The sequence below is a fragment of the Bufo gargarizans genome, chromosome 6 (assembly GCF_014858855.1).
Source record: "Bufo gargarizans isolate SCDJY-AF-19 chromosome 6, ASM1485885v1, whole genome shotgun sequence".
NCBI classification, from domain to species: Eukaryota; Metazoa; Chordata; class Amphibia; order Anura; family Bufonidae; genus Bufo; species Bufo gargarizans.
The window spans coordinates 106,124,020-106,143,546 of NC_058085.1; the positions used below are offsets into that span (position 1 = coordinate 106,124,020).

At 48.1% G+C, this 19,527-nt stretch overlaps 1 protein-coding gene across 4 annotated transcripts in view; it reads right to left on the reverse strand.

The window, feature by feature from the left end:
• The window catches only part of TRMT1L (tRNA methyltransferase 1 like), a 44,677-nt gene extending 32,521 nt beyond the window's left edge, over nucleotides 1-12,156 (reverse strand). For all 4 annotated transcript variants that reach the window (XM_044296964.1, XM_044296962.1, XM_044296963.1 and 1 more), the window contains exons 1-3: nucleotides 12,027-12,156; nucleotides 10,378-10,483; nucleotides 6,050-6,145 (exon numbers count right to left, since the gene is read on the reverse strand). In XM_044296964.1, coding sequence (XP_044152899.1) covers nucleotides 6,050-6,145; nucleotides 10,378-10,441 — 160 coding nt within the window. In that variant the 5' untranslated portion in view covers nucleotides 10,442-10,483; nucleotides 12,027-12,156. The remainder of the gene's footprint in view (nucleotides 1-6,049; nucleotides 6,146-10,377; nucleotides 10,484-12,026) is intronic.
• Nucleotides 12,157-19,527: the final 7,371 nt, after the last annotated feature.

Genomic DNA, 19,527 nt, shown 5'->3' on the forward strand with positions numbered 1-19,527 from the left:
AAGTCCGCTGTCCAGTTGTCCACTCCTGGAATGCAAACTGCTGACAACACCGGAACGTGCGTCTCCGCCCACGTCAGAATTCTCTTCACCTCCTGCATCACCATCCGGCTGCGGGTCCCGCCCTTATGGTCGATATAGGCCACGGCCGCGGCATTGCCCGTTTGAACCCGCACTGGGAGGCCCGCAAGGAGAGAGGTCCAATAGGAGAGAGAGAGCGGAAAAAAAAAAAAAATCGCCCTCAGTTCCAGAAAGTTGATTGGAAGGCGAGACTCTGCCGCCGACCAAATCCCTTGAACCGTGCGAGACTGGAAAACGCCCCCCCAACCCAGGATGCTGGCATCGGTGGTGGCGATCGTCCAGGAGAATGCGAGAAAGGAACTCCCCGACCTCAGGTTCATCGGGAACAGCCACCAAGGGAGAGCTGCCCGAACCCGCTGAAAAGGTAAAGGATCTCCTGTTGCGCCAGGCGAGTGTGAAACTGGGCATATGGAAGGCCTCGAAAGAGGCTACCATAAGACCCAGGACCTGCAAGTATTCCCGAATGGAGAGGCACGGGGAGCGCAGCAGATGCGACACTGCCCCCTGGACCTGGGAGGACTTGAAGGCTGGTAGAATACTTTGGCAGCCGAGGTGTCCAAAATCACCCTCCGGAAGGAGAGCCTCTGGGACGGGAAGAGGCAGGAGTTTGGGAAAGTTACCAGCCAGCCGAACCGTTCCAGGGTCTGAACAGTGATCCGGACGCTGTCCTTGGTCTGCGGTAGAGAGGGGGGCCTCTATCCGGATATCGTCCCGATAGGGCAGCAAAGGAATGCCCCTGGTACGAAGAAGCGCCATGAGCGGTCCAGGACCGTGGCAAGGACCCGCGGGGTGGTCGCCAACCCGAAGGAAGGGCGACAAACTGACAGTGTCGACCCATAATGGCTAAGCGCAGGAATCGATGGTGGGATTCCGCAATCGGGACATGTGATAGGCCTAGGAGCAGCAGGGCGGGCTGACTGGGCCCTCTAGTGCCGGGAAGGCTGGTGCAAAGGAAGGCCTCTTTGCGGGCGACCTGAGACCCCCGGCGGAGGAAGCAGGCGACGGCCTACCAGATGAGAAACGGCAAAAGGCATGCAGAGATGAACTCGTCCAGCTGATCCCCATAAGGTCTGGAAACCCCAAAGGGGAGATTAGCAAGGGAACGCTTGGTGGAGGCGTCAGCGTCCCACACCTTCAATCAGATCTCTTCGCGCTGAGTGACAGAGATGGCCAACCTGCGGGCAAAGAGGGAAACAATGTCCCTAGAAGCTTCGCAAAGAATCTTAGAAGCCTGAGACATCTGGAGAACCAACTCCAGTGTGTTAGTAGCCGCATCTCGTACCGCCAGTTCCTGGTGGTGGTGCTGTAACCACACCGAGAGAGCACTGGCTACCCCTGTTGAGTGAAAGGTAGGTCACAGGGACGCGCTGCCAGCGAAAAAAGGACCTGGAAGAGAGTCTATGCGTCTGTCTACAGCATCCTGGAAAGAGGAACTGACTAAGACAGGAAGGGCCATATAATTGGCTAATCCGGCCACCGGAGGATCCACCTTAGGGGGAGGAGACACCTCTCCTCGCCGTCAGCAGGGAAAGGAAAGTATATTCATGCGCTGGGTGGTCGAGAACCTTATTAAGACTACCCCAGGCCCTGGACATGACCGCGGAAAAATCCCTCATGGACCGGGAACATGGTAGTCTCCGACTGCCTGGACGGAAAAAGGGGGAACTCCTGACCAGTGGAAGGAGGAGAATCCCCTTGGAGAATAAAGGTGTCTCGGACAGTCGCCACTAAGTCAGCCACCCTGGTGGAGAGCTTAGGCGAGGGGTCCCGCTCCATGACCTAATCAGAGCCGGAAATTCTCCTTCAGACTTGCGCTCCCTAAGGGAGGGGAGAGTCGCCCGAACGCGCCTCTAGATGAGGGGGGGGGGGGGGGGGGGGAGAGCCAGAGCCATCCGAGGAGGGATGCTGCTGCTCACGCTCCCTGTTAGTAGTCGGGCGTCTTCTGTGGAAAACCACTTAGAGAGGTGGTTGGCGTCACAGGATTTGAAAATGCCCTATAGTCCAAAAAGGACCTGGCTCGTCCGAGCCGGATAATTCTCCTTCGGATTACTCTCCCTAGGGAGGGGGAAGAGCAGTCCGCAAGCGCCACCGGCGAGGTGAGGGGGGTGGAGAGACGGAGACATCCGAGGTGGGATGCTGCCGCTCACGCTGCCTCTTCGTAGTCAGTCACCCACTGTGGGGACCACTGAGAGAGATGGAGTAGTTAGCGCCACAGGATTAAAGGACATGGTTGCCTTGGCGACTAAGACCAATTTAGCGGCCGCGCTGGACATGGCAGATGCCCAAGCGGGGACCGCAGGCTCCCAGGGACGTGGAGGAGGGGGGTAAGGCAGGGATGCAGGTAATACTTATCTGCTCCTGCAGATCTTCTCCCTCGACTCCAGGACCAGCAGGGATGCACCTCTTCAGGCTTCTGACTCCTTGTCCAGGAGTGCAGTGTTCTGGTGGAGGGTGGCAGCAGGAGACCCAGTAGCTGGTGGGATACCAGGGCTGCAGGTCGAGCCCGGATCCACTTTTCTTTGGGGGGCAATGGAGGCAGCGTCCAAGGACGGCGGCGGGCATTCCACGGGGGACCAGGAAGGCGCCATGCCGACCTGTGTCCCCATCTAGAATAATGTAAACAATTTTTGAAGGCTGAAAGGGGCTTTGAACTCAGAAAGCCTGGACATGGGGCAGCAGCAGATTTACCACTGAGCTACCAGCTTGCCTGGCACAAAACGGAGTAGAGTGATGAGGAGCTGCACGGCCGTGAGCAAACAGAGTCTCCGGTGTAAGGAGAGTCAGAGCGGCATGCCGAGGCTCCGCCTCCCCGAACGCGTCATTATGGCGCGAAAAAAGCGCGCAAAATAAGCGCGCGCACGAAAAATAAGCGCAAAAATAATCGCGCGCAAAAATATGCGCGAACATAAGCGCACGCACGAAAATATGCACGAAAATAAGCGCGCGCGTGATTTTAACAAACACCATGTGGAGGAGCGGCCTGCCGGCGGGCGCTGAGAGAGCGCAGCAGCCAAGGCCCGACGAGAGAAGCGCTGAAGCCCACAGTTTAAGGGGGAAGAGATGCCAGTACTCCAGTGCCAAAATGAAGAAAGTGCCCCATCAGGATCCTTCTTCAAGCTCACCCAGGTAGCCACAGACAAACAGACACAGAGGGAGGGGGAGGGACTGGGCAATACTTATCTGCTCAGCATGCTCCCTCGATGTCCAGACCAGCAGGGATGCGCCTCTTCAGACTTCTGACTCCAATCCAGGAGAACAGTGCTCTGGAGGAGGGTAGGCAGCAGGCGTCCCAGCAGCTGGTGGGATGCCGGAGCTAACAGGTCGAGCCCGGATCCACTTATCTTCTTGGGGGGAAATGGAGGCAGCCAGGCAACGTCCCAAAGACGGCGGCGGGCACTCCACGGGGGACCAGGAAGGCGCCATGCCGACCTGTGTCCCCATCTAGAATAAAAATAACAAAAAGGAGTAGAATCAGAGAGTGTCAACCTCCTTCACCAGACACTAAGCAAAGACTGAGTTCCTCCTGGTGGAGTCGGGGGGTATAGCCCGAGGAGGAGGAGCTCTTTCATTTGCATAGTGTCCCTCCTACTAATACCTCTAAGCTATACCCATGGTCTGTGTCCCCCAATGGAAAAAAGTACAAGAAATGGGAGGGGGGGGAGGTTGGTTATATAATCAGAGGCTCAATGGAAAGCCGCACTAACACCTTCGTCTGCGAGGACCAGCGTATGTCCCAATTACTTCTTGTTCACCGCGTATACCGGACTCCATCCTTTCTGTTCAAGATCGGGTTGGGAATGATGCCTCCTGCCCTAGATGTTAGGAGAGTCCTGCATCGCTGATGCACATGTTCTGGGAGTGTGTGCGGAGCTTCGGAATTTCTGGACAGGCGTGCTAACCTGTATTAAATAGGCTTATCACATTGTGGTCCCGCCTGGTCCGAGGACATGTGTGTGTTGGGACTGTTGGACATAACAAATAGCAATTCGAGTCTGGGGGTGCAGCGTTCGCTCTTCCAGGCCAGGAAATGAATTGCTAAATACTGGCTTAGACCCCAGCCCCCTTCTAGGGTTGAATTTTTTAACAGAATGGACGAGATTCTGTGTCTGGAAAAGGGAGTATATATTAAAAGGCAGTGCTTGGCCAAGTTCACAAAAATCTGGGACAAGTGGGTATATTATAGGATCAATGCGGCATAGTTTGGCATATGATAACCTTGGCTGTGAGGGGAGGAGAGGCCTCGGAGCTGTACCTGGTTTCGGAGTGAATGACAACTATGGTGGGTGATCTGGGGCGGAGGAGTTGAGAGACACGTTTATCATGGAAAGTGAAGGGGCTAAGACATTATCCAGGGCGACTGTTCTATCTTCTTCAACGTGCTGACACACACTACCTATACAAGTGTTATAGTACCCGTCTCATCGCTGGGAGGTGGTGTGTGCGGTTTATTTTATTTTGGAGTTACATCTGGAATGGTATATTTGTATTTTTTTTAAAATATGGATGAGTATAGAAAAAGTCTTGACAATTATCTGAATGCCAAATTTGATAGTCTATCTATACTCATCACTTTTTTTCCTCTCGATTTGTTCTGTATCTTGAATACTTGTTTAAAAAAAAAATTAATAATCCGATTTTTTTATGAAACAATTTTGTGGCCTCGCCTAAGGATATATGGCTACATTGACATTCATGCCAGGAGCTTTCCAAATGCAGTGTGAATCCACCCTAAACTTGACCAGAGGATAGCTCCGTTCACGGCTGTCACATGAAATTAAAATGATTTGCGAGCATAACGGACTTGCAATGTCAACACTCTCTATTTTGTTAGGCTGAAGAAAAACGTAGGAGTCAGCAGGAAGAAAAAAAAAAAACCACACACACACACACACACACCTCTATCCACTTCAGAAACTTCTGCCAAGAAGAGTCCAACGTCTGTACATAGCTTGTCATGTATACCCGCAGAAACAGCCATTAAAGACTTATAGGTGATACACCATAAATGTTTAACCAGGATCTTTCCTCATAGTAAGCTCCCTAAGCAAGACAAGTCAGTCCACTACATTAAAGGGGTTCTCCGGGCTTTTTCCTCAGGATATGCTGTCCCATAGACACACAGCAGCGAGTAGGAAGAGACACGGGAGGCCGCACGTGCGAGCCATCTCCTCAGCAGGGGTGCTGGGTGTCAGAACCCCGCTGATCTGATATTGATGACCTATCCTGAGGATAACTCAAACATGAAAAAGCCAGGAGAACCTCCTTAATGCAGGAGTGCCTCCCTACAGAATATAGCAGACTATTAACCAGTCAGGTGTATAGCCAAGTCAGCCAGATGGCACAACATCTATTTCAGATAAAGGCCCTGTTCCTATAATACATTTTGAACAATCTGCTTTAACACAGGAATACCCCTTTAAAAAAAAGGGACAAGATCATCAGAAGGAGGATTTTTTTTCAATTCAATATTCATAGAAAACTATTTTTTTTTGTCATTTCGGCAGTTCTGTGCCATTGAAAATTATAGACAAGATATTCTCCTTCTGTAGCAGTCAGCACAGAGATAAAACTCAGATATAGACAGGGATTCTATTGTCAGTTTACTGCTGTGTGGAAAATGTTATCTGTTAGTAAAATAGTAATTACCAAATTAGGATAACAGTATCATGACTATTGCCTTCCCTCTCTAGTCACAGTGAATGGTCTGACCAAGAAAGTGTTGCTGTGCTAAACATCCAAACAGAGGAAGAAGTTAAAGAGTCAGGACAGGAAGTAGAATACATGGGGGGGGGGGCTTCAAAAATTATATGCAGAAAATAATCCACCTGTTTTTTGTAAAAAAATAAAATAAAGAAAATTGGTGCACAGAATAGTCATATACAGGCTGTTAATATGCTATACAATTTGCGATGGTGGTGTCCCCTTATATACATGTATAGAGCATTTTGCAATACTATTCAGCTTTGTGCACCTGCAGCATCTTCGGGTACCACGTCATTCTCCCTCTTGATGTCGGCCTCACTTAAAGTCTGTGTGATTTTTAATTCTTCTAGGTTTGATGGGTCAGCTGCAAATAAAAAAGGAATATAAAATTACATTACTGAGGATTCATTTACAGCACCTCTTATACTTCTGACCAACATGAAGAACGATCCTTCGGGCTTCAGATAAACCTTCACTTTTTTACACTATAATTGTATAATTTACAAGGGGTTGTCAGAGCTGAACCCGGACATACCCATATTTTCACCCAGGCAGAACCCCCGATGTTAGCATCGGAGCATTTCATGTCTCTTTAATTTACAGTAACACCGCCGGGCAGAGGCTTCCGCCCGGCAGTGTGTTCAGTGACGGTGTGTTCAGCTAGAGCCCGCCCATCAGTGCCGGTGACATCACCAGGCTTCCTGGCAGGCCCATGGAGAGCCACGGGATGTCACTGGAACTCCTGAAAATGTCTATGCCCTGCACGATTTAGCACAGGGCAAAGGAGAGCATCGGAGCATGAACTGCTCCAATGCTGAAGTCAGGGGGGCTGCCTGGGTGAAAATGGAGGGATGTACGGGTTCAGCTCTGAACCCAGACAACCCCTTTAACAGTCAAATTAAAACTTCAAAAACCCTCCTGAAAATGTCACTTTTTCATTGTAGATTTTGAATTTATGTCCGAGGTAAGTCTAGTTGGCGCACAACTCAAGGGACCAGAGATTGCAGTACATTTTTTCTGGAAGAGTAAAAATACTTCTCTTACCATTTTTGAGGAGTATTTTTACCCTAGGATGAGCACAAAAGTTGCAGTAATACAAATACATAATACGTAGGCCTACAATTGTTCACATCTGGGTAGGAGGCTCCGTTCGAGGAGTCTGTAACAGATTCTGTCAAAAAGACCAGACAAAAAAAGCCTCACTTGTAGGATTTTTTTTTTGTCTGTTAAAAAGACAAGATCCTGAACGGACTTCATTATAGTCAGTGGAGTCTGCTCAGCTCCATGCCTATCAGTTATGTGCCCGACCCAGCACTTCCTCATCTAACGGAGCAGAACAACAGAAATAAATAGTGGCGGTGTGAACATGCCCACGCGTCAGCTTCTCCAAAATACAGTCCTATGTAAATAACATTGCTCCCCTCCCTCCACGATAGGCTTAATATGCCCCTGGAGCGAATACAGGCAGGTTATTATAGCCAAGTGGTAAAGTACAGGGAAGATCCACCATATTAGACTGTACTTTATCACTTGGCTATAATAGCCTGCAGTGCATTCACTCCAGACTGCACTGCATAGTCTTCATTGTTAATGGCAGCGCGGCCATTAACAATGAAGACCGATCATGTAGTGTGGTCATTAGTTAACTGTAAGGAAGCTGGGGGCTAATTGGCTGCTGTGGCATATGACTGCAGAACAACCGTATCATGGCAGCTCCATGTGGCCATACCCCAATACCACTCTGTACACCGGGGTGTTGCATGGTGCCACCTATATTTTTTTGGCGCTATGCTGCCACTGCATGGACCCCCCCCAATCATACACCATATGATGTGTGTGATGGCGTACTGTATATAGTGTACATTGTATGATGGCAAACTTTATATATTGGACATAGTGACAGTAATACTGTACATGGTATAATAGTATACAGTGTACAGTGTACAAATAATACATAGTCTGATAAAGCATGTGGTGTAGTAGCGTACTGAATATCATGTACTATATCTAGTGTGAGTGTTCTGTATATAGTGTATAGCATATAGTGTGATAGTGTACTGTGTAGTGTAATAGAATACTGTCTATAGTGTACATTGAGTGTATGTGGTGTGATTGCGCAATGTATATATTAGTCAGTGTACATACTGTGACTGTACTATATATACTGTTATAGCATATGGTATATAGTGTGATAGTGTCCTGCATATAGTGGGACAGTGATGCTTTTCCTTGGCCAATACTGCCCGTGTGTGAACCTGACCCTACCCCTCATGCAGCCTCCTGTTTCATGGTGCTTGCAGCCTCCTCTTCTCCCCCTGCCATCTCCAGGATTAGCACTGGCAATGAGAGGAGGGGGTATCTGTAAGTCAGCCATGCTGTGACATTGGTGTATCAGCCGGGGGGGCTTGGGCTGGGCCCCGCACTGGGTACACAGTCACATCACAGTCTGCTGCATCTATAAACTACTCCTGTATTTTTCCAGCTACAGGACAATAGAATGAGATGCCCTGAGGGCGTCCCCTGTCCTCGCTGTCTTGCAACCAGATCCATGTCCGAGGTTGCTTGTCCAGCGCCGAGACCCCTGCTGATCTCTATAAACAGGAGTCTGAAGCGCTCAGCCGCTTCTTCCCACTGCTGAGCGCGGTAGTGAAGGTCCCATAGACTTATTATTGAGGCCTTTTGCAGTATCGCGTTCAGCAGTGATAAGAAGCAGCGCTCGGCTAAGCGCTTCAGACTCCTCATTATAGAGATCAGCGGGGGGCTCAGAGCTGGGACCTACATAGTAAGGCCACTTACCCTGCTAGTGAAGATCACGCACCTCCCTCCTCACTTCAGAGCGGTGTGCCATACACTCCAACAGCCCGCTCAGACCGACCAATAAAAAAGCTCCTTACCGTTCATGGTGTAGCCACACGGCAGTCTTGACTCCGTGCTGGTGTTAGACGCGCCTGATTTGTTAAGAGGCAGAAGCTTTTTAATAAATCACGCGCATCTCTGCCCTGCTGTGCGCCAGAAAGTGAAGTCTCGCTGGCGTACACTTCAGTTATAACTTGCAACACTTTCTAGCAAAAGTTATAATAAAAGCCGCCGGTTGCTGTGAAGCCACGCCCCCTTCTGTTAAGTCACACCCCATTCCCCCGCACTTCAGGAAAGTTAAATGTGCAACTTTTTAGGCCACAATTGTGGCATATAGGGCTTGATAAATGTCCCCTTTAAAGGGTTATTTCTCAGACATTGTTGCGGCCATCCTATATTCATTCCTATGGGAGCGCCGAGAACAGCCAAGCGGCACGCTGGAATCACAGCATTATCTCCACTACATAGGGACATACAGCTGTTAGAAATCGGGTTGGACGTGAAAGCAGCTGAAGCCTGTTTTCCCCTTTTTAGCTGCCATCACTCCCAACCCAATTTCTAATATATCTCCCAAAGTAGACGCAATAATGCTGTGATTCTGGTCTTGTCTCAAGATATAAAGGGGTTAAAGCGGGCCTCTCACCCATCACCCTGCCACCCGAGCACTGTTATGGCCAACTCCGGTCCTCGGGGCCCACCTACCACCTTTCAGGATTCGCTTGGCATTCAGCAGGTGATATAACTAGTGTCCATTCTGTGGGGCATTCTCAAATCATGACCGGCAGGTGGGCCCTGAGGATTATAGTGGAGGAACACTGGGTTAAGGAGATAGGTCATAAATGTCTGGTAGGTGGACAACGGGGATCGCCCGACCTGCCTGGGGTGGTAGCCTCTGTACGCAGGCAGAGAATGAGAGGAGAAAGTTATTTTGGAACTATTTGGGTAAAAAGAAGTGTACAAAGACACAAGAGGGAGATTTTTTGTGCCAGTTCACTTTAAGAGTACGTCCACCCAGGAAAGAAACACTTTAAATTTGTGTTTGCCAAATCCACTGCGTTTTATAGAACCAGTGAAGTAAATGAGACTAAGAAAAAATCATCCGCATAGTGCAAAAAAGAAAATCTTAAAGTAAATTGACCTCCACAGCAAGTCAACTGATGCTACAAAGTGTGAAAGGTGAGATCTGCGCAAATCCTTCACAAACGTGAATTATTTTTCTTTTCATAATGCTGTGCACTGTTTTTATAAGATGTTCTAAGACAGGATTACGCCTCATGCACAGGACGGTACGTATTCTGCAGGCCGCAAATAAGCAAAATACGGATACCGCCGTGTGCATGCCACATTTACCTAACAGAACTGCTTATTGTAAAACAGACAGGAACAGGACATGTTCTATAATTTACAGAACGACCACCACAGATAACATCTGTGAGCTGCCCGCATTATGTGTAAGCCCATAGACATTAAGGCTTTATTCACACGTCTGCAATTTCGTTCCGCATTTTGCGGAACGGAATTACGGACCCATTCATTTCTATGGGGCCGCACGATATGCGGACCCGCACTTATGGGTCCACATTTCTGTTCCCGAAAAAAATAGAACATGTCCTATTCTTGTCCGGACGAGTGAATGGAGCCTTATGGGTCCGTGCACAATGCGGATCAGACATGGACCCAAAATACCGTTGTGTGCATGAGCCCTAATCCTGTAATACCGGACATAGGACAGTAACTCACGGTCAGTGTCCTCCTGCCGTACGGCTGCCACCACGTCCGATTCTTCTGCGTTTTCCTCCATCATCCGCACACTGTATCCCACAAGCCGCTGCTGCGCGTCTCGGCCCTGAGTTACAGCAAGGAAACAGAAGAAGGATATAAGATGAACACATGTAGATGAGTGCAGCAGCCGAATCCCCCAAGAGAGGCTGCACGGAGCCCCCTCGTCTTCAGACCACAGGGCGGCAGCCCCTCTGTGCCACGGTATGGCCTGGAGGAAATTAACGCATCTGTATGCCATTTCCTGGCAAAGAAGAGTCAAACGTTTTAGCACAAAACGCTTCAATTTGCCGTCCGTGGCACTTTCCCAAAAAAATACGTGGGTGGAGCTTAGCGTAAGGGTCAACAAGTACTGTAAGTTATTGCTATATTCTGTTGGGCCGAGCTCAGTCTGTGGCAGACGGCTAGGCTGAAGTGCAACAAGCGGGCGTCTTAAAGGGGTTGTTTAGATTCATTATATTAGAGACCTATCCTCAGGATAGGTCATCAAGATTAGATAGGCGGGGGTCCGACACCCGACACCCCTTGACGATCAGCTATTTGTGTCCACTTTGCTTACCTGCACATCCTCTACTTTGTAGCGGTGGCTCTAGTAACCACAGCTTCCCCGCTCACCCAAGTGAATGGGACAAAAAGCTGGAATCACTCTGCATCTTCGCCACAGTCACAAACAGCTGATCAGCAAGAGGTTCAGGAGTTGGACCATCCTGAGAACAGGTATATCATGAAACTGGACAACCCCTTTAATGGTCCAACTGCTTCTCTCCCCCCCCCCCCCCCCTCCCTTTCTCTCTTTCTACTAATGCCGGTGTAACAAACTTTAGTCTTAGGGCCCATCCAGACAGCTGTATGAATGGGTCCGCACCCATTCCGCAACTCTGCAGACCCATTCATTCCAACGGGGCCGCAAAAGATGCAGACAGCACACTGTGTGCGGTCCGCATCCGTAGTTCCACAAAAAAATAAAAATATACAGTCCTATTTTGTCCGCAATCGGAGGCATACATAGAAGTCTATGGAAGCTGTAATAGCGGTAGGGCCTGACGCCTGCTTTAGTAACTACTTGCATTCCCCATGTAATAACAATAATGCAGCATCTAGTCTTGTGGCTCTGCGTTGTGCCGTTCCTTTATTATTCCTGCTAGAAGTTATGAATGAATAACTAGCAGTCTGCAATGAAGGTCCAGCTTGGCATTACCAGTTGGGGGGCCTGCACAGTCCGACACTATCCAATCAGTGCTGCCAGAGTAAAGACCCCCAACTAGTAACACCCAGCTGGACCTTCATTGCAAACTGATGGCAATCCATTGATAACTTCTAACAGGAATAAGAGTCATAAAAACAGACGCTACTAAAACGGATGTGTGCACGGCCCGATAAAAATACGGTAAGTCCGTGTCCTCACGTGACACGGGAATGACCGCGGGCAGCGTGGGCTCATTCCAGACACGGCCTTTTTTCCTTCTAGGGGGCGCAATTCTTACACATCTCATGGAGGACCAGTAAATGGCATTACTCACATAAAGGATAGTGTCACGGCAAGTACTACAGGCGTATGTACACACCGTCCGCACATAAAACTGGATATCCTATATGCATCCATAACAAACCTGGAATAGCGGCTCCTGTCCGTCCCCGCACGGCCGCTGAGCAGCTTCCACCGGGAAATGTAGGCCCCTTTTCTGTCAAACGCACGCTTGCCCGCTTCTTGTACACTTCTGCTACGGAACAGTCTGGTTGGCTACTGTAGAAGTCAATCAAGCACCAGTCCACGATGATTGGACAAGACGATGGGCGGGGACCTTTAGCGTAGCAGATTTACTTCCTATAGGCTGCTCGTGGTAGCGGAAGCTGAGGAGATGCCATGCGGCTGTGTTGGGCGGAGGGATTGTGGGAGTTGTAGTTCCCTGCCCTGTGGGGGAGTAGAGCAGAAGACTGGAGCTCATTGATATTACCGGGTGTAATACTTAGAGCAGTGTCCCTCTTTTTGACCTGGGGAATTAATACATAAATGTGCATTAATAAATTGCTCCGTACTAAACTATCTGTATGGTGTCTACCTGTAGATTACACCACAACTTCATTATTTGGTGCAATTTGGACCTTAAAATGTCTCTAATCTGATGATTTATGTGCAAATATTTAAATGGACATTGAAGCGCAAGAAAAATATTGTCCCGGGGGCTCCACATGCTGTAAAAAAAAAATTAAGGAACTTAGGCCTCTTTCACACGGGTGTCCCGGATTTGCTCCGGATGCAGTGTGGGAAACCCACGCGAGTAGGCACAAAATTGCAGTCAGTTTTCATTGCGTTCCGATCTTTTTTCCACGCAAATGCGATGCGTTTTGCACACGCATGAGAAAAAACTGACTGTGGAACCCAGACCCGAACCCAGACTTCTTCACTGAAGTTCGGGTTTGGTTTAGGTGTTCTATTCGTTTTATTTTCGCTTATGGTTATAATGGAAAATAATAGCATTGTTTAATACAGAATGCTTACTAAAATGTGGCTTGAGGGGTTAAAAAAAACATAACTAACCTCATCCACTTGATCGCGCAGCCGGCATCGTCTTCTTTCAGGACCTGTAAAAGGACCTTTGATGACATAATCGCGCTCACCACGTGGAGCGCGCTGTGACGTCAGCGCAGGCCCTGCTAAATGAAAATAGAAGATCCTTCTATCTTCATTCAGCAGGACCTGCGCTGACATCACCATGTGGTGAGCGCGATTACGTGATCAAAGGTCCTTTTGCAGGTCCTTAAAGAAGACGATGCCGGCTGCGCGATCAAGTGGATGAGGTGAGTTACGTGTTTTTTTTTTGCTTGCGATTTTCACGCAGACCCATTCATTTTGTATGGGGCCTGCGTTGCGTGAAAAATGCAGACTATAGAACATTCTGTGATTTTCACGCAACGCACAAGTGATGCGTGAAAATCACCGCTCATGTGCACAGCCCCATTGAAGTGAATGGGTCCGGATTCAGTGCGGGTGCAATGCGTTCACCTCACGCATTGCACCCGCGCGAAATTCTTGCCCGTGTGAAAGGGGCCTTACGCTCACCTTATTGATCCCCAGCTGCTGTAGTTCTGACGGAGTCAGTAATTATGCTTTGGGCGGAGTTAGAGGCGTGGCCTATTATGAAAACATTGCCGTGATGCACAGCGCACATATTGTCCCTCTGTGATTTTCAAAAGTTGGGAGGAATGTATTCAGATAAGTGTTGCACTACTGTGTAAAATAAAACTATTAAGGCCTCATGCACACTGGGTCGTGTGCATGAGGCGGCTCGGATGCGGACCCGTTCACTTTAATGGGGCTGCAAAAGATGCGGAGAGCACACCGTGTGTTGTCTACATCCCTTGCTCTGTTTCGTGGCCCCGCAAAAAAAAAAAAAAAAAAAAATAGAACATGTCCTATTTGTGTCCGTTTTAGGCAGTTCTATAATGAGTCGTCCGTTCCGTAACGCACACAGATCCGCAAAACATAGCACGGTCATGTGCATGTAGCCTAAAGTGTATAATTATACAGGAAAAATGGACTTTCACACAATGAACCATAAGTGTCCCCTCCCTTTGACCGTCCAAAAAGTTGGGAGGTATGTTACAGAAGAAGGAGTGCTGTTATAGTGACCCGTGAACCTGACCAGTGCGGCACGATTAACAAAAACGTCTTGGGCTGTAATTTGTTTCATCTTTAGAAATATCAAACCCCACAAAAAAAAATAATGACTATATTTCATTATTGACTTTCACCGTACATTTGGCCACACTGTTTTTCACCCACCGCCATTAAAAAAAAAATTGAAAAAAGTTGCAATAAAAAAAAGCTGTGTTTATCCTAAAACAAGTGTGAAACTACCCGAAATGTTGCTTAATCCCCACATTTTGAAACCTTTTTATTAAATTTTTTTGGTGGTGAAGAAGCAAATAAAACAGCAATTCAGGCTTTTTTTTTGTTACGGTGTTTACCGTGCTGGATAAATGATGGGATAATTGTATAGCTTGGGTCATTACGGATGCGGAGATACCAAATATGTGGAGGGGAATTTTTTTAATTGAAAAGCATTTTTTTTTTTATGCGGCAGTGCCAATGCCTGACAGAGGGGGCCCTTTCCCTTTAAAATCAATTCCATGGTCACTTGACCACACTATCTAAGGGGTTAAATGGCCGGGATCAGGCCGATAGAGCAGGAGCCTGGCTGTCATGTGAGACCCGTGCTGTGCTTAGACTAGGCTGCTGTAAAGAAGCCCCTTAGTGAGCGCCATAAAAAGGCGTATTTGGTGGTCACTAAGGGGTGACCACCAAAGTTTAAAGTTTAAAGGGGTGGTCACCTCTTGTACCAGTGATGGCCTATGCTCAGGGTAGGCGTCGGTATATGAACACTGGTGGGGGTCCTACACACCCAGGTCCTCCACAGATCCGCTGTTCTGCAGTTGCTCCATCCATTGCACAACAGATGGAGCTATCTAGTCTGGAGCTGCTGCAGAGCAGCTGATCAGTGGGGGTGCGGGGTGTCAGACCGCACTGTTTTGATAGCAATCCTTAGGTGATCAGTTGTGCTCCCATTCATTATATCTGTGTAGACATTAAATTAAAATACTCACCTCATCCACTTGAACGTTTGAGGACATCTGGTCCTCGAACCCTCACTATTCACTGGATGCAGCAGGACCTGATGTTCCCAGCGTCATGTGACCTTACAACACTGGAGCACAGGTCCTGCTGCACTCAGTGAATTGCAAGGGTTTGAGGAGCAAGTGCCCCTGCTCACTCAAGTGGATGAAGAATTGTTTTTATTTTAATTCCTGAAAACCCTTATAGCTGTTTTTAACGGCCATTAAATGGGTGCTGTGAGGAATATGGATTATCATTTATTTCACCTTTTGGCATGTACCGAGTCAGTGTACATGCAAAATATGTTCTCACCCCACAGCCATCTGCCGTCAGCTAGCAAAAGGAGAAAGCCCCAGGGGTCCAGGCTTCAAGGAGGCCCCAGGTGGATAGTCACACCTCAACCAGCCAGGTTGGAGGCAAACTAATCCTGCAGGAAAACCCCCAGCAGGGGGTCTCAGCTCTTGCCCAATGATACCTCCCAGACATGTTAGCACCTAGATTTCATAAGGAATTATGAATCGTCCGTCCATCCCAGGCATAATTAGTTTATCTTTTTGCGATCCTGGTGCAAAGCCAAACATCCACGTGGTCCTGGCTTAATGCCAGGATGCCCGGGAGGGAAGATATACATATCTCTCCACAGAAACCAAATAACGGTACCATGCTTGGACTCTAGTTGTAGCCGGAACCCAGGCGGATCAATTGAGCCTGGAACCATCTTCCTGCAACATTCTGGTCTGGGGCTATGAGCCCTAAGGGGGTTTTATCGGTCATTTTTGGCCAGCACCAGAGAAGGAAGAGTGGACCCTACCCATAGGCGGGGAGGGGAGCGGCCGGCTACAGGTCATAACCCTATGCAAGCCAGCGGGCGGTGTCTTTTCTGAAAGGGGTCACATCGTGCCAATGTGTTTGGAGAGACCAGGAACCAGCTGACATCACTGCCCCCACGTGACTGCAGCCAAGGACTATTCCACCCTCATAAGGAACCTTTCATCTTCCCGGTAACTGACTTTTACTCTGCTTAACCCTGTTGTACCCATATAACCTGTATCTGTAACCTCAGACCACTGTGTATATTGTGTTATATCTAGTGTGCCCTTACAGCGATTAAATATATATTTAATCTTGTGCTATCTTGTATCTCGATCACTAATCCCCAAGTCCGTGTTTCGGCCTAGTTATAAGCCACCGCGGGTTGGTTTCTAACCCTATATAATCTCGTTAGCGGACCGGGCCTATATCAAACGAGAGCTGGTGGCAGATTTCCCGGGCTGAGAACGCGCTGTTTCACTGCGGCAGTGAAGAGGCTCTCTCAGCTTGTTGCCTCTCTTGGCCCGCGTGTACAGGAGGCGTCTGTGTAAACTGTACCAAGACTGACCTTAGCTGCTCCTCTGGAGGGCGTAACATCACACTTTGGTAACAAGTGACCATACTGCGTCTCGTGAGCTCAACGTAGGTCACGTCAAGCGGGCACCAGGCATGGTATTCGTCACAGGTGCACTCCTGTCTATAAGGCCATTAAAAACAGGCCAGTTGATTTCAATAGGGTGCATTTGGCTGTGAAAACTGACACAAATAGAACATGCCCTACTTTTTGATGGCCACTTTTCACTGGGCGAATCACTGCCTGTATAGACGCTAAAATAAATGGCTGTTAGGTGTCCATGTAAATAGCCCCATAGACTGTAACTGGCTGCTGCAGTAACACTGCAGTGACCCGTTCCTAACCGCCTGATAGATAGATAGATATATATTCCCACACACATCAGCACCTTACGCATGACCACAGTATCTAAATGGTGGAAAAAGTGGAATTGCGCGCTTCCGGGTTAAGACTGGCTCCCCCGTGCGGCAAATGGGGAAGCTGGTCATTTATTCTAATATGGTGAGTCTCTCTTTCTCTCTCTCTGAGCTGCAGTTCCTATGTTGGCCAGCAGGTGGCTGGCCAACATAGGATAACAGCAATTAGAGTTTATACTGTAGTTTTATGGAAATACCGTATAAGCTGTATAAAATCTGAGTACTGTATATTGTAGCTTCCTAGAAGGGCTACAAAAAAGTTAACAAAAGTTAAAAATTAATTAATTTATTTATTTAAATAATCCCCCCCTTTCCCTACAATAAATAAAAATAAAAAAAACATGGGCGTTGCTGCGCCCGAAAAACGCCCATACTATAAAATATAAAAATATTTATACCATACAACGAATGGCGTAAAAATATCAAATTAGTCGATTTTGAATGGTCGCTTCTCTTACCAAAAAAAATAAATAATAAAATGTCATAAAAAAGTCACACACACTAAAATAGTATCGATAAAGCCCCCACACAGCTCAGTAGACAGAACTATTAAAAAAAAAAAAGTTATGGGAATCAGAATATGACAAACATAAAAAAAAAAAGTCAACGTTTTAGTTTTTTCCCCAGTGTAAGGCCTCATGCTTTCATTTCAATGGGGCCACAAAAGATGTGGACAGCAAAACATGGAGAGGTCAAGTGCCTTAGCCCTTAAAATGCAAGAAAAACTATATGGTCCACCACAACCCTGGCTACGGTAAGCTCTCAAACTTATGTCGGCCATACCTGGTGATTTTACCTGGACGAGGCCTCGTACAATAGCCCTAAGTGTACTCACCCTGATGAGGCTACTTTCACACTTGCGTTCGGGGCTCCGCTTGTGAGTTCCGTTCAAAGGCTCTCACAAGCGGCCCCGAACGGATCCGTCCAGCCCCAATGCATTCTGAATGGATAAGGATCCACTCAGAATGCATCAGTCTGGCAGCGTTTGGCCTCCGTTCCGCTCAGCAGGCGGACACCCGAACGCAGCTTGCAGCGTTTTGGTGTCCGCCTGGCCGTGCGGAGGCGTACGGATCCGTTCATAGTTACAATGGAAGTCAATGGGGACGGATCCGTCTGTCCTGGCTCCGCTTTGACACGGATCCGTTCGAAAACGTTCATGTTTCTGCGCATGCCCAGTAACTTCCTGTCCCTCCCCCTCATCTGTCCCTCCCCCTCATCGTCGGCCATTTTGGATAATCGACTTGGTGAGACTGGTAAGTGTATGAAGTTTTGTCTCTCTCTCTTTTTTTACTATCTATCCATCTATCTATCTATCTCTCTCTCTCTCTATTTCTAGGGTGGGGGGGCTGCTGGCACTTGGGAAGGGGTGGGTGTGTCTGGAACAATGGGAGCCGCTGGCACTGGTGGTGTGGGCTGCCTTTATGGGGGGCTTCTGGCACCGGGGGGGGAGGGCGCGTGTGGCTGGAACTGTGGTTGCTGCTGGCACTGCGGGGGTGTTTGTGGCTGGAACAGTGCGGTTTGCTGGAACTGCGGGGGTGTTTGTGGCTGGAACTGTGCGGTTTGCTGGCAGTGCGGTGGTGTTTGTGGCTGGAACTGTGCAGTTTGCTGGCACTGCGGGGGTGTTTGTGACTGGAACTGTGGGGGCTGCTGGCATTGGGGGGGCTGAGGGCACTGTGGGAGAGTTGTTTGGAACTGGGGGCCTGATGTCATTGTGGGGGGCTGCTGGCACTATGCGGGGCTGCTGTCTCTCGGGGTGTTTATGTAACTTGGGGGGATTATGGCTTCTGTCGGATTAATCTTTTTAATCATTTTATTATTAGGGTCGTTCCAAAAAAAGAAAAAAAAAAAAGAAAGAGACATCTGCGGTGGGGAAGCCCATATCCATATTTTAAAAAGTAAGTAAAAAAAACTAAAAAAAATGGTGATATATGAGGAAATAGTGCTCTACAAGTTCCTTTAACGTTATCTGCATTTTGTCTGGTATTCTGTTGCGTACAGATGTCATCAAAGAAGACAACCATAGACTGGCGTAACCCACCCAGAAGGCGCCGCCGTATCCAGTGGCCCATAAGTATAAAATCAACACTTGGACTTTTTACTGTTTGATTCGTTGCATTAATCAGTATGTGCTCTTATTATAGATTTCTTCATCATCTTCTGCGGAGGGCTCTCCCGAAGTGGCTGCCGGGGCCAGCTCACCAGCGTCCAGGGGAGGTGGACCAAGCCCGGACCGGGGCTGTCAAGAAGTAAGTGTATATGTATGTATATATATATATACAGACGTGGACAAAATTGTTGGTACCCTTTGGTCAATGAAAGAAAAAGTCACAATGGTCACAGAAATAACTTTAATCTGACAAAAGTAATAATAAATTAAAATTCTATAAATGTTAACCAATGAAAGTCAGACATTGTTTTTCAACCATGCTTCAACAGAATTATGTAAAAAAATAAACTCGTGAAACAGGCATGGACAAAAATGATGGTACCCCTAACTTAATATTTTGTTGCGCAACCTTTTGAGGCAATCACTGCAATCAAACGCTTCCTGTAACTGTCAATGAGACATCTGCACCTCTCAGCAGGTATTTTGGCCCACTCCTCATGAGCAAACTGCTCCAGTTGTGTCCGGTTTGAAGGGTGCCTTTTCCAGACTGCATGTTTCAGCTCCTTCCAAAGATGCTCAATAGGATTGA